The sequence below is a fragment of the Pituophis catenifer genome, unplaced genomic scaffold, assembly GCF_029215685.1.
Source record: "Pituophis catenifer annectens isolate HBS135680 unplaced genomic scaffold, rPitCat1.0.hap2 SCAF_10, whole genome shotgun sequence".
In the NCBI taxonomy this organism is placed as follows: domain Eukaryota; kingdom Metazoa; phylum Chordata; class Lepidosauria; order Squamata; family Colubridae; genus Pituophis; species Pituophis catenifer.
This window is the reverse complement of record NW_027256890.1, coordinates 29,027,663-29,041,964: the sequence shown is the minus strand read 5'-3', so window position 1 is coordinate 29,041,964 and position 14,302 is coordinate 29,027,663. Positions and strand designations below refer to the sequence as shown.

The 14,302-nt window shown below is 50.1% G+C and overlaps 1 protein-coding gene across 1 annotated transcript in view; it reads left to right on the top strand.

The window, feature by feature from the left end:
* EHD1 (EH domain containing 1) overlaps nucleotides 1-14,302 on the top strand; it is a 34,506-nt gene continuing 20,204 nt past the window's right edge. The window contains exons 1-2 of the mRNA XM_070950657.1: nucleotides 1-465; nucleotides 8,947-9,044. Coding sequence (XP_070806758.1) covers nucleotides 62-465; nucleotides 8,947-9,044 — 502 coding nt within the window. The 5' untranslated portion in view covers nucleotides 1-61. The remainder of the gene's footprint in view (nucleotides 466-8,946; nucleotides 9,045-14,302) is intronic.

Below are 14,302 nucleotides of genomic sequence, written 5' to 3'. Positions count from 1 at the left end.
GGCGAGGGTGGGGTGCGCGCCGTGACTGAGCGGCTTCCCCGCAGCAGGGCTGGGCTCGGCCATGTTCAGCTGGGTGAGCCGCGACGCGCGTCGGCGCAAGGAGCCCGAGCTGTTCCGCACCGTCTCGGAAGGGCTGAAGCAGCTCTACGCCGGGAAGCTGCTGCCGCTGGAGGAGCACTACCGCTTCCACGACTTCCACTCGCCGGCGCTGGAGCCCGCCGACTGGGAGAGCAAGCCCATGGTGCTGCTGGTGGGCCAGTACAGCACGGGCAAGACCACCTTCATCCGCCACCTGCTGGAGCAGGACTTCCCCGGCATGCGCATCGGGCCCGAGCCCACCACCGACTCCTTCATCGCCGTCATGGGCGGGGAGAGCGAGGGCGTCGTCCCGGGCAACGCGCTGGTGGTCGACCCCCGACGCCCCTTCCGCAAGCTCAACGCCTTCGGCAACGCCTTCCTCAACAGGTGAGGCCTCAGCCTGAGGACTAGAAACGCGGCGGCTGCTGCTGCTGAGCCAGGGTGGTGGCAGCAGGGACACTGGTCTTGAGGACTAGCAGCACCGGTTAGGTTTGCAGATGCAAGGGGGGGGCGGGGCAACAGGGAAGCAGGAGAGGGGCTTTTGAGGCTGGTCTTGAGGACTAGCAGCACCGGTTAGGTTTGCAGTCGCACTGGGGGCAGCAAGGAGGGAAGAGGACTCATCCTGAGGACTAGAAGCGCTGCTCCTAGCTCTCCAGCTGCGGGGTGGGGGGGCGGGGGAAAGGCTGATCCAGAGGACTAGAAACACTGCTGCTAGCTCTCCAGATCCAGGGTGGTGGGTGGGGGGGGAGGGGGGGAGGGAGGTGGCAGCAGGGACTGGTCTTGTGGACTAGAAACAACCGTTTAGGTTTGCAGATGCAGGGGAGGGGAGGGGAGGGGGCAGCCAGGAGGGAAGAGAACTGATCCTGAGGACTAGAAGCGTTGCTGCTAGCTCTCCAGCTGCAAGTGTGGAGCGGGGCAACAGGGAAGCAGGAGGGTCTTTTGAGGCTGGTCTTGAGGACTAGCAGCACCGTTTAGGTTTGCAGATGCAGGGCAGGGGCAGCAAGGAGGGAAGAGGACTGATCCAGAGGACTAGAAGCATTGCTGCTAGCTCTCCAGCTGTGTGTGGGGGGGGGGGGGAGCCTGATCCTGAAGACTAGAAGCACTCCTGCTAGCTCTCCAGAACCAGAGTGGGCGGGGGAGGTGGCAGCAGGGAGGAAAGAGGATCTGATCTTGAGGACTAGAAACACTGCTGCTAACTTTCCAGCTGCGGGGGGGGGGGGGGGGGCAACAGGGAAGCAGGAGAATCTTTTGAGGTTGGTCTTGGGCACTGGCAACACCATTTAGGTTTGCAGATGTGGAGGTTGGGCAGCAAGGAGGGAAGACGACTGGTCTTGAGGACTAGAACCACTGTTTTACCTTTCCAGATGTAGAATGGGCGGGAAGGGGGCAGCAAGGAAGAAGGAGGGGAGTCTGATCTTGAGGACTAGAACCACTGCTGCTCAACTCTTGGTGGCTTTAAGATGGGTGGACTCCAACTCCCAGAATTCCCCAGCCAACCATGGAAAAGGTGCAGATCTTTTCCTTTGCAGCCAAAAGAGGCACTTCGGTGCCCTCCTAGTGCCAGGTAGTGCCCAGGAGCCCAGGGCAGATCAGACTACAGAATCATAGAGTTGGAAAGGGTCCTTCGAGGTCCTGTAGTCCAACCCCCTTCTAGTCCAGCAAGAGAACCCATTCCTAGAAGGCGGATTATATATTATATATGTATATATATTAATTTGATTTATATGCCACCCTTCTCCAGAGACTCAGGGCGGCTTACAATGCGTTAAGCAATAGCCTTCATACTTTTGTATATTTTATACAAAGTCAGTTTATTGCCCCCACAAACTGGGTCCTCATTTCACCTACCTTAGAAAGGATGGAAGGCTGAGTCAACCTTGAGCCTGGGGAGAATTGAACTCGCAGTAATTGCAGGCAGCTGTGTTAATAACCAGTTTAACAGGGTGCCTTAGACCACTGTACTACCAAGGCTCTTTATTTAAGGCAGTATATTTAATTCATTAACTGATCAAGCAACTCTGGTTTAGCATAGAATTGGATAAGAGGAGAAGAGAGGCAAAGGGGCATCTCCATCCACTTACGGTGCCAGGCCAGGTTGACTTAAACCCAGTTAGTAGCATTGCAAAACAGCTGACTTCACATCATCCCTGCCCCAGCGGTGGGCAAATTCGGCTGGAGTTCATTTGCGGTTCTGTGAATGGAGTCCAGTCAATAGAGAATTGTGAGTCATCAGGTGCAGCTGCCACAAGCCTGAGTGACCCAGAATAACAGAGCTGGGAGAGGGACCTTAGAGGTCTCCTAGTCCAGCCCGCTGCTGAGACAGGAAGCCCCTATACTAGTATTTCAGACAAATGCCTGTGCAATCTCTTCTTAAAATCTTCACCACTTCTTGAAATCAAGCCGTTTGCTCCGGTCAATTGTTCTCATTGTCAGGAAATTTCTCCTGGATTGCCACCGAGGGAGGGTCAGAGGTCAACAGGCTCTCTTGCAAAAACATCTTGAGTAATGGCAGCCCCCCCCCTCCCTTTCTCCGGGTTGGTGTAACTACACTGGAATTATCTTCTCTCTGAATCACTGCAAATCCTGGGCGTGGCTCCTTGCTAGCTTTTTTTCTGCCAGCCTGTGCCCAGCTCGGTTGGCCGTCCGCTTGCAACCATTGCAGCCATCTCCTGCCCGGCTTCCCCTCCTCTCAAGCTTCATGCTTGATTTCTCTCTCATTGGCCTCGTGACGTCCGGTCGCACCCCACCCAAAAGCCTTTTGAAACTGGGAAAGTCTGAAAAACTCTTTAAAAAAAAAATCACATATAAATCTAAGTGGGCTTCCTTCCCCGTTGCAAAAACCCATTATTCCGAGTCGCATTAGAAATCTCTGCTTTGGAATAGACTAGAGCGTGCAAAAAACCCCAAAAAACTCTGTGGATTTAATCTTCCTGTTTAAAAGTGGCATCCAGAGTTGGTCCATTGTTCTCTTTATTGCCGGGGTTGCTCGGAGGCGTCTGCCAATTGTGTCGGCCAACCAGCCTCATTAATTCACAAAAGAAAAGAAAAAAATTCCTGGAATGCTGGCTTTTGCAGCTGTAGAAACATGATTTTTTTTAAAGAAGGAGAGAGCGGTGAAAGCTCTGGATATTTATAAATATTAAAAATAGCTTGGCCTGTGCTGAGCGAAAAGCCCAATAAAATACATTTGCTGAATGTTCACGGTGCTTAAAATTCAGGGATATAAGCTGAGGCCCCGGGGATGCAGGCAAGCCTGCCTTCCATTTGAAAACGTTTGCAACTTTTCTGCTGTGTCAGATAATTGGTTTTGTGGTCTGGAAAAAAGGACTTTGCGGGCCCGGGATCAGCCCCATCAATCCATAGAACTTTCTGCAGCCGAAATTCTCGAGTTGTGTTGTGTTCGCATAACACAAACCGAACCCCAGATTTTTTTTAATTTTTGCAAAGCCTTAAGACTGCTGGTTTGCAAACTTGCCCAAGTTTAAGAATGGGTCGACTTCAAATTCCCAGAATTCCCCAGCTGGGGAATTGTGCTGGGAGTTGAAGTCCACCCTCTTAAACTTTGCCAAGGCTGCTTTGAATTATGAGTTAACCAAACTCTAAACCAGGGGTCTCCAAACTTGGGAACTTGAGGACTTCAACTCCCAGAATTCCCCAGCCAGCATCACGATGCTGGCTGGGGAATTCTGGGAGTTGAAGTCCTCAAGTCTTCAAGTTCCCAAGTTTGGAGACCCCTGCTCTAAACTCTCTTCCCCAAATACACCAGGGTTAAAAAAAAACAAAAAACCTGAATATGGTTACCATGTCCTTTTACTTGGTGAAACTGAACTGGCTTTGCCAACACACAGCTGCAACGTTGGGAACTCAAAAGCAGGCCCAGCTCGGGAGAAGGATCGTCGCTTGGGTAGCTCTCCCCCCAAGATTTGCAAAAGGTTTTCGGGATCCTTCCTTACCACTGGCAGAGTTTGCAAAAAAAAAAAATATATAAGGCACCCTTCTCTTGTTGCTCCTGTGGGTTGGGCAGTCTTGTACAGACCAGTTGCTGGGCGTGTTAATTCAGATTTCAGTCCTGGGCAGGCAGATTTTTGTGCCAGTGTGCACCAGGTGTCCTTTCCCCACCCTGTCCAGTCATTGGGGAATGCCCGGCTTAAAGAGAAAGTGATGATCCCGAAATTCTCATTGTGGCTCAACTGGATGGAAACTCCCCTCCCTCTTCCCCCCCAAGCAGGAGGCTCTGGGGTCAAGGATTTGGTTTTGGCCTGGTTAAACAGCAACACTACAATCTCACTTTTTATTGTTGTAGGGCGATGATAAGAGAAATTGGAAAGCAAGTTTCGGTAACGATAAAGGGGAATATTTGTAGTCAGGGTTGAATTGTGGCATCGGCTGTGCTCTCTGATCCTGGTCATTTTCTTGCAGACGTTTCATTACCGTTGTTACAGTTAGGGAACATCATCAGGAACAGAAGAGAATGTAGTGCGCAGAGTGGAGGAGGAAGAGTAGTTAGGACACTGAAGGCTGTGGGGTCCTTGGTGCTCTCTGAGCCTTGGTTGTTTTATTGAAGATTTAGAATAGAAACGAACCACCCGGTATCTTTCTCACCCTATGAAAAATTAACCTGTGGAATTCATTGCCACCAGACGTGACCGCTAAGTCAACTGGCAGGGCTTTAAGAAAAGAGCTGGATAAATTTAAGGAGGCAGATTCTTTTTATGTTCCAGCATAGGGGAATACAGATAGTCCTCAATTTACATCACAACCAGGACTGAAATTTCTGTTGCGAAGCAAGGCCGTTGAGTAAATTGTGCCTGATTTTACAGCCGTGGTTGTTAATTAAGTGAATCGCATCTGGTTGCTAAGTGAATTATGCGGTCATGAGGCAAGTGTGACTTCCTCCATTGACTTTGGAAAGCCCAAAAAAATCTTGAAAGCCCACCAGAGTTTCAGTTTAACAGAGTTGGAAGGGACCTTGGAGGTCATCTAGTCCAACCCTCCGCCCAAGCAGGAGACCCTACGCCATTTCTGACAGATGGCGGTCCAGGCTCTTCTTGAAAGTCTCAAGTGATGAAGCTCCCACGACTTCTGAAGACAACTTCTGTTCCATGGGTTGATTGTTCTCACTGTCAGAAAATTCCTCCTCATTTCCAGGTTGAATCTCTCCTTGGTCAGTTTCCATCCATTCTTCCTTGTCTGGCCTTCGGGTGCTTTGGAGAATAGCTTGACCCCCTTCCTCCTCTCTGCAAAAGCCCCTCAAGTATTGGAAGATGCTCTCCTGTCTCCCCTGGTCCTTCTCTTCACTAGACCAGCCAGGCCCAGTTCCTGCAACCGTTCATCGCATGTTTTAGCCTCCAGTCCCCATCATCCTGGTTGCTCTTCTCTGCACTTTTTCTAGAGTCTCAACCTCTTTTTTATAGTGTGGGGACCAAAAATGGATGCAGGACTCTAGGTGTGGCCTTACTAAGGCTTTAAAGAGTGGTATTAGTACCTCCCTTGATCTTGATTGTATCCCTCTGTTAATGCAATGACCCCAAACAAGATCAAGGTATAGGATGACATTTTCTCACACTTTCCTGTTTCCCACCATGAAGTTCCTGCAACACGGACTTGATCTCTCCGCTCTGCAACTTGGTTTTCTTGTGACATCCACACGGATTTTGTCATCCTTGGCAAATTGTAAAGGAAGGGAAGATATTTCTTCAGAAGCCAACTAAGCTGGTCTCACTTTCCAAAGTAAAGAGTGTTGAAAGATGATGGCCCGGTCCGGAGTTCCTCATTCTCACAGCTCTTTTGGGCCGAGGAGCGATTACAAACCCACGTTAGGTGAACTACAAATCCCATCACCTCTCCAGCCAGCACCAGCTTGGTGAAGGCAGATCTTCCCAGGGGAATGTCTTCCCTCCCCCCTCCGCTGCCTTTCCCAGCCTGAGTTTTCGGTCCAGTCCGCCTCGCAGGGTTTTTGCATGCAACTTCCCTTCTGCAGAAACTTGAAGCATTTTGTAATCCCGCGAAGGATGTGGGTTTGTGGCTACACTGTGGGAAAAAAAAAACCTACAGAGATACTCCTCGACTTACGACCACAATTGAGCCCAACCTTTCTGTTCCCCTAAGCGTAATGGTTGCTGAGTGAGTTCTGCCCCACTTTATGACTTTTTCTTGCTGTTACGCGAAGTTGCAGTTGTTTTAAGTTAGTGATGTGGTTAAGTGAATCTGGCTCTCCCCCCCCCCCCCCTGACTTCACTTTTCGCAAAAGGGATCACGTGACGTCCCGGGACACTGCATCATTCCGTCATAAGTAGGAACCAGTAGCCAAGCGTCTTGATTTTTTTGATCACGTGACTCGGGGGTGGGATCGTAAATGTTAAAACACATTTTAAAAGTTTTTTCCCGGTGCCGTTGTAACTTCAAACAGTCACTAAATGAATGGTTTATAAGTAGAGGATTACCTGCAAAACCTCCCAGAGACTTTCGTCGCTAAGAAAAACCTCCCTGGATGGGATTGGGGAAAACGTCTCGTGTGTGAGGGGCCTGCTTGTTGGGGAAGGCAGGATGGACAAATGCTCTCTGCTCCTCCGGAGGCTGGTTTCTGTGCTCTTTGAACCCGCTGGCCTCCAATTCCTCCACGCTGCTGGCTTGCTAAGTGCTTTTGCAACAAAGCAGGAGTTCTCCTGCTATGCCAGGGAGCCTGGACTTGGGACCGGAAAGCGGAGAATCTGAAAAATGCACACACAGAGCCCTAATTCAATTCCAGGTTGGATCTCTCTCTCTGATAGGCTTCCCTCCATTCCTTCTTAGTATCTATCCTATGACTATCACTAAGTGATATCTTATGGTTCTTGACGAAGGTATTTTTTCTTTTTATGTACACTTGAGAGCTTATGCACCAAAGACGAATTCCTTGTGCGTCCAATCACACTTGGCCAATGAAGAATTCCGTTCTTTATATTTTTTTTATTATTTTTTTAAAATACACATCCATATTGTGTATGAACAGAGTTGGTTCTGGGTATCATATTAATCCAATTTGCAGTAACAATATTCTCTTCTATTTTCTCTTCTATTTTTTTCTATATTCTTCTCTTCTCTATTCTCTTCTATTCTGAGTTCTATTCCATTCCATTCCTTCTATTCTATTCCTATTCCTATTCTATTTCTATTCTATTCTGAATTCCATTCCATTCTGTATTCTATTCTATTTCTATTTCATTCTGAATTCCATTCCATTCTATTCCATATATTATTCTATTCTATTCCTATTCTATTTCTATTCTCTTCCTATTCTATTCTGAATTCTATTCTATTCTACTCTCCATTCCATTCCATTCTTGCCCTGCCCTGGAGTGGATGGAAACTCATCAAAGAGAGATGCAACCTGGAAATGAGAAATTTCCCGTCAGTGGGAACAATTAACCAGTGGAACCACTTGCCTCCAGAAGTTGTGGCTGCTCCATCACAGGAAGGTCTTCAAGAAGAGATTGGACAAAACAATCTGTCCGAAATGCTATAGGGTTTCCTGCTTGAGCGGCGAGTTAGGCTAGCTGACCTCTGAAGTCCCTTCCAGCGCTAGGATTCTGTGTTCTGTGTCTCAGCGCATTCTCTGGAACTCAAAGCTTGCCATATCTCTGGGGTGTTTTTGATAGTTTGAGAATGGGGAGGGGAGGAGGATGAATGGGGGGGGCTGGGATTGCACACGTGCACACACACACACACAACTTGGGATATCCTCCGTTGCTTTCTAATGCAGAAGCAGGCCTTTTAAAAGACTCACACTCACGTTTTCATGCCTTTCCAGGCAGGAAAAATTTCGGCTCAGCAAACCAGAGTTTTCAGCACTTGTCTAAGGAGATTCTCAGTCATTCAGCTCATGGTTGTCCCAAAGGTACTTTTTTCAAGAGGCAATTTTTCTTGTTTTTTCTTTGAAGACGTTTCGCTTCTCATCCAAGGAGCTTCTTCAGCTCTACCAGGATGGTGAGGAACGGAAGGATTGATGCTCTTTGCGGACAGCTGGAAATTTGCATCCTTTTAGAGGGTCGTTGAGGCCACTTGGAGGTTTCCCTGTGTCCTCAGGGTCACCTGAGTGGTGCAAATGGAGCCTTCTTGGAACTGCTAAGAGGATTGGGGAAACAAAACAACCACTTCCTAAACGCATGCCACAACATAGAAGAACAAACCCATCAGGACAAAATCCAGCAGTCCATCTGGATTTAAAGGACAAAGGCCACTCTTTTGAAGACAACGAAGTCCACATTTTGGACACAGAGGACCGCTGATTTGAAAGAGGGGTCCAAGAGACCATCTGTGTCCCTAATTGATAAGCCCTCCCTCAACAGAGAGGGAGGGATACAACATCTATCTCCAGTCTACAACACAGTCCTTTCAGCAGTTCCAAGAAGGCTCCACACCCTTTTGCACCACTCAGGTGACCCCGAGGACGTAGATAAAGCCTCCAAGTGGCCTCAATGACTCTCTCAAAGGATGCAAATGACCAGCTGTCTGCAAAGAATATAAATCCTTCCATTCCTCACCCTCCGGTCAGAGCTGAGGAAGCTTCTTAGATGAGAAGTGAAACGTCTTCAAAGAAAAAAGAAGGAAGTCCAGTTGCCTCTTGAAAAAAGCACCTGAGGGGTTTTCAGCACTGGTCATCCAGGGAGATTTTGAGGGGTCAATATGGGAAGGCTCGGGGTTTGCCCATCCTTGAAGTCACCCAAGCCGTGATCTCACCCCCTGCAGGTTTAATGGATGAGTCAATCGTCTTTTAAGTTTCAGGAAAAGAAATGAGCAGTTCAAGCAGAATGGCAAAAATTCTGCCCCATTTCTGCCCGTGCTCGGACCAGCCGCCTCCTAATCCTATCCCTTCCATTCCCTTTGCAGATTTATGTGCGCGCAGCTGCCAAATCCCGTCCTGGACAGCATCAGTATCATTGACACGCCGGGCATCCTATCTGGGGAGAAACAGCGGATAAGCAGAGGTGAGGCTTAAGAGCAGGGCTGGGCTTCAAACATTTTAGCAAGAGGTTCTCTGCCCGGTTGCTGGATGGGTGTGGCCATGGTGGGTGTGGCCTAGTCAGCCTCCTGCACCACAGCCGGGGGGGGGGGTTGCCCTCCCCAGGCTCCGGAGGCTTTCCTCGAGCCTCCGAGAGGGCGAAAACGGCCTCCCCAGGCTCTGGAGGCCCTCTAGAGGCCGGAAACATTTCCGGCCTTCCTGAACTTCCGGTAGGCCCGTTTTTCGCCCTCCCCGAACCTCCACGCGCGCCCTGCACTTACCTGTATCCAAAACGGGTGGCGTGTGGACACCGGGGAGGGGAGGGGCAGAGCAGAAGGGCCCAGCCAGGAGTGGGATTTGGGGGTTCTCCGAACTGCACAGAATCTTAGCTAGAGGTTCTCCCAAACCCCCAGCAGCTCACCCCTACTTAAGAGATGGTGTGGATGGTTAAAAGTCCAGGTTCCCCGTTTTGCAGGGCTTCTCCTACCCTCCCCAAGAAAGAAAGAAAGAAAGAAATATAGGTTTTAAATACAGGTAGTCCCGTATTTAGTGACAGCCCACTTAGTGCCCGTTCATTTAATGACCATTTGGAGTTACATCACTCAAAACAAAATGACTTATGACCATTTTTCACACTTACGGCCGTTGCCCCTTCCCCTCAGTCACATGATCGAAATTCGGACGCTTGGCAACTGACTCCTATTTATGACAGGTGGGCAGGGTCTCCCGCGGTCACATGATCCCCTTTCGGCGACCTCCCGACGAGCAAAGTCAACAGGGAAAGCTGAAGCAACTTAGGAACCGTGTTCCTAATTGAACGACCGCAGTGATTCGCTTAACAGACGTGGCAAGAAAGGTCGTAAAAATGGGGCAAAACTCACTGAAGTCCTCACTTAGCAACATTAAATGTTGGACTCCATTGCGGTCATAAGTTGAGTTACTCAGGGTCATATGCAGTCGTGGGTTTCAATTTTTTTTTGCTACTGGTTCTGTGGGCGTGGCTCGGTGGGCGTGGCAGGGGAAGGATATTGTAAAATCTCCCCTCCCTCCCTGCTCCAGGGGGAAGGTTACTGCAAAATCCCCATTTCCTCCCAATCAGCTGGGACTCGGGACTCGGGGCCAGTCAGAATTTTTACTACCGGTTCTCCGAACTACTCAAAATTTCCGCTACCGGTTCTCCAGAACTGCTCAGAACCTGCTGAAACCCACCTCTGGTCATATGTGAGAAAGACCTTGGGGGATGGATGAACGCCTAGGGCAGTGATGGCGAACCTTTTGCGCGGCTTCCCCCCCCCCCCCCCCCCCGTGCGCTGTGTGCACAATCGCACCATTTACACATGCACACAATTTTTGCCCGTGAGATGCACATGCATGAACGCCATCTATAGGAGAGCTCCGAAGACTAACTGGATCTCCTGAATTGCGCATATGCGCACCGGAGGCCCAAACAGCAGTTGGGAGGCGCGCACATGCGCAGCTGCAGGTGAGTTCTGCGACAGCTCGCGTGCCTGGAAAGATGGCTCTGCATATCCACCTCGGGCACGCGTGCCATAGGTTCGCCAACACGGCCCTAGAGAATAGGCTCCTTTCCTGGGTTGGAAAAAAATTGTATTTTGTGATGTGATCTCCTAGCCGGCTTCCGATTCAAAATCAATCCAGAAGCGAGATTTGCTTAAAGACCATACAATTCGCTTAATGGCCGCATGAATCCTTTGCCTACACCTGATTTGTTTAACGACAGCGGCATATAAAGGATGTAAAATTGGATACAACTTCTAGCGTCAAGAGCTGCCTTTCAGAGTGTTTCTTTTAGGGAAGAAAGTTTCCCTCCACCCACAAAATCCATCGCTAAAGGTCCACTTGCGATTTTAAAAAAACCCAAAAAACACCAGACAGCTAGCTACGTTTTCTTTTGGCTTTTGAAGTTTTAATAAAAGAGGCTAAGAGAAGGTACGAACTCATAAAAAGGAAGAGAAAAGGTAGAAACCAATGAGTGGGAAAAAAAGGGGGAAAAATGGAACAGGGGGGGAAAAAATGCAAAGAAGCAGCTTTTTGATCTTCTTTACAGCCATTATAAATAGAGTTATAAACTGAATTCTTGCTCTACAGTTACGACATAACTCTCTTCTGTCTATAATCTATCCTGACTAAGTATCAAAACCAGAAGTCATCAGCTATTTCTTTCCCCGTTTCCCTCCAAAAAAGGGAATGAGGGGCTCCATTTCCCACCTCCCCCACTGTCTAGAGCCCATTCCCAGGAAGGAATTGCATTCTGGGAGCAGAATAACAGAGTTGGAAGGGACCTTTGGAGGTTTCTAGTCCACCCCCTGCTCAAGCAGGAGACCCTATACAAGTCCAGACAAATGGATGTCCAGTCTCTTCTTAAAAGCCTCCGGTGTTGGAGCAACTCCACAACTTCTGGAGGCAAGTTGTTCCACTGATTGATTGATTGGTCTACAGCAGTGATGGCTAACCTTTTTGCCATCATGTGCCAAAAGTAGGGGAAGTATGGGGGGGCCACCCGCCCATGTGCCCACACCCATAATTCTATGCCCCCTGCACATGCGTGCAGACCCCCCCCCCCGTGCTTCCCCCGCTTTTGGCACGAGATGGCACAGTGGGCCCATTTTTTGCTCTCCCCAGGCTCCAGAGCCTTTCTAGGAACCTGGGGAGGGCAAAAATGGCCTTCCCCGCCCCCATGGAGGCCCTCCGGAGTTTCCGGCCTCTCGGGGTGTGTGGAGAAGGCCATTTTAGCCCTCCCCAGGCTCCTAGAAAGGCTCTGGAGCCTGGGAGAAGCGAAAAAACGGGCCTTCTCCACCCTCCCGAGGCCTTCCGGAGCCTGGAAACAGCCTGTTTCCCTACTTCTGGTGGCCCAGAAGGCCCAAAAATCAGGTGGCGGGAGCTGAGCTTGCGTGCCCACTGATATGGCACCGAGGGCCACCTGTGGCACGCGTGCCATAGCTTCGCCATCATGGGTCTAGAGTCTCCTGCTTGAGCACGGGGGTAGACTAGAAGACCTCTTAAGACGTCTCTTCCAACTTCTGTTATTCTTTGTTCCATGCTGGGGGGGGGTGTTAAATGTGGTTTCCCATGCGGGGTTGGTGGATGAAATACAGCACTGGCCAAGGACTCGGTTGGATAAAAATAGCTGCCCATTCTCAAATGCTTTTCCTTCCTTGATGGATCTCAGCGGGCACCCTCCTTGCTCGGGGGGGAAGCCTTCCCATCCCAAGTTCTCTATCTGTGCCCCACCCGACCCCACCCAGCCACAGTTTGGGACTCTTGAGCGGTGCATTCCTCTCTGCGGGAACTCAAGATGGAAAGTTTCCTGGCTGAGTCGAAATCCCCGGCGTGCCCAGCCGCTGCAGGCAGGAAACGCTGTGATCCATGATAAGGCCCGGCTTGACCCCGGCGGGCGAGGGAACCGTGGGTGTGGCGCCCAGCGAAATTCAGCGTGGGAGATTTGGCTGGCTCTTTGGAGCCCACGATTAGAGAGCCGTCCCTCTGCTCCGCAGGGCTCAATACCTTAGTTACCCCCCCCCCCCATTCCTGGGTGGAGAAATACATGCGCTTATTTCCCCAGTGGGCATTTGACCCCTTTGAGAGCTGCCTTCAGACATTCTCGGGACACCAGTGCCGCCAAATAAGGGAAGATGGGAGACGCAAATTCTGGTGTGTTTTTTCCAGGCAGAGGGTGGGTGAGGGTCCCTTTTCTCTCCTTTGCACAAGTTAGGACAAAACGTTTCAATGAAGGGAGGTCCTAATCCCACTCTATAAATCCTTAGTAAGGCCACACCTAGAGTCCTGCATCCAGTTTTGGTCACCGCACTATAAAAAAAGATGTGGAGACTCTAAGAAAAAGTGCAGAGAAGAGCAACCAGGATGATGACGGGACTGGAGGCTCAAACATACGAAGAACGGTTGCACGAACTGAGTTATGTCTAGTCTAGTGAAGAGAAGGACCAGGGGAAACAGGAAAGCATCTTCCAGTATTTGAGGGGCTGCCCCAGAGAGGAGGAAGGGGGTCAATCTATTCTCCAAAGCACCTAAAGGCCAGACAAGGAAGAATGGATGGAAACTGATCAAGGAGAGATTCAAAATAAGGAAATGAGGAGAAATTTTCTGACGGTTAAAGCAATCAACCGATGGAACAGAAGTTTATTTATTTATTTATTATTTAAATTTCTATACCGCCCTTCTCCTTTCGGACTTGGCGGTGAACAGCCAAAAATAAAACATTTGTACACAAAAGTTAAAATAGTTTTAAAATAATTAAATAAAATTTGGCCCATAATTTAAAACATTCCAATTAAAATCAGTATCAATTTTAAAAACCAATAACTGAAAGAAATAGGTTTTAAGGGCCCGATGAAAAGTCCGGAGGTCTGGGATCACTCGTATCTCTGGGGGTAGATTGTTCCAGAGGGCAGGTGCCACCACAGAGAAGGTTCTCCCCCTGGGGGTCGCCAGCCGACATTGTCTGGCTGACGGCACCCTGAGGAGGCCCTCTCTGTGGGAGCGAACTGGCCGGTGGGAGACTATTGGTGGCAGAAGGTGGTCCCGTAAGTACCCTGGCCCTAAGCCATGGAGCGCTTTAAAGGTGATCACCAACACCTTGAAGCGCACCCGGAAGTCCACCGGAAGCCAATGTAGCTCGCGCAGGAGAGGAGTCACATGGAAGCGCCCCGTCGCTCCCATAATCCCCCGCGCGGCCGTATTCTGCACCAGTTGGAGCCTCCGAGTGCACCCCAAGGGGAGCCCCATGTAGAGAGCGTTACAATAGTCCAGACGAGAAGTGACGAGTGCTTGAGTGACCGTGCGTAGGGAGTCCCAGTCCAGAAAGGGGCGCAACTGGCGTATCAGGCGAACCTGACAAAAAGCCCCCCTGGCCACGGCTGTCATATGCCCTTCTAAGGACAGCTGCGCATCCAGGAGGACACCCAAGTTGCGGGCCCTCTCTGTGGGGGCCAATGATTCGCCCCCAATAACCAGCGATGGCGTCAGCTGGCTATACCGGGACGCCGGCAGCCACAGCCACTCGGTCTTGGAAGGGTTGAGTCGAAGCCTGTTTCTCCCCATCCAGACCCGCACGGCCTCCAGGCACTGGGACATCACTTCCAAGGCATTGTTGGGATGGTCTGGGGTGGAGATGTACAGCTGAGTATCATCAGCGTACTGATGGAACTCCACCCCAAAACCACGGATGATCTCACCTAGCGGCTTCACATAAATGTTGAACAGGAG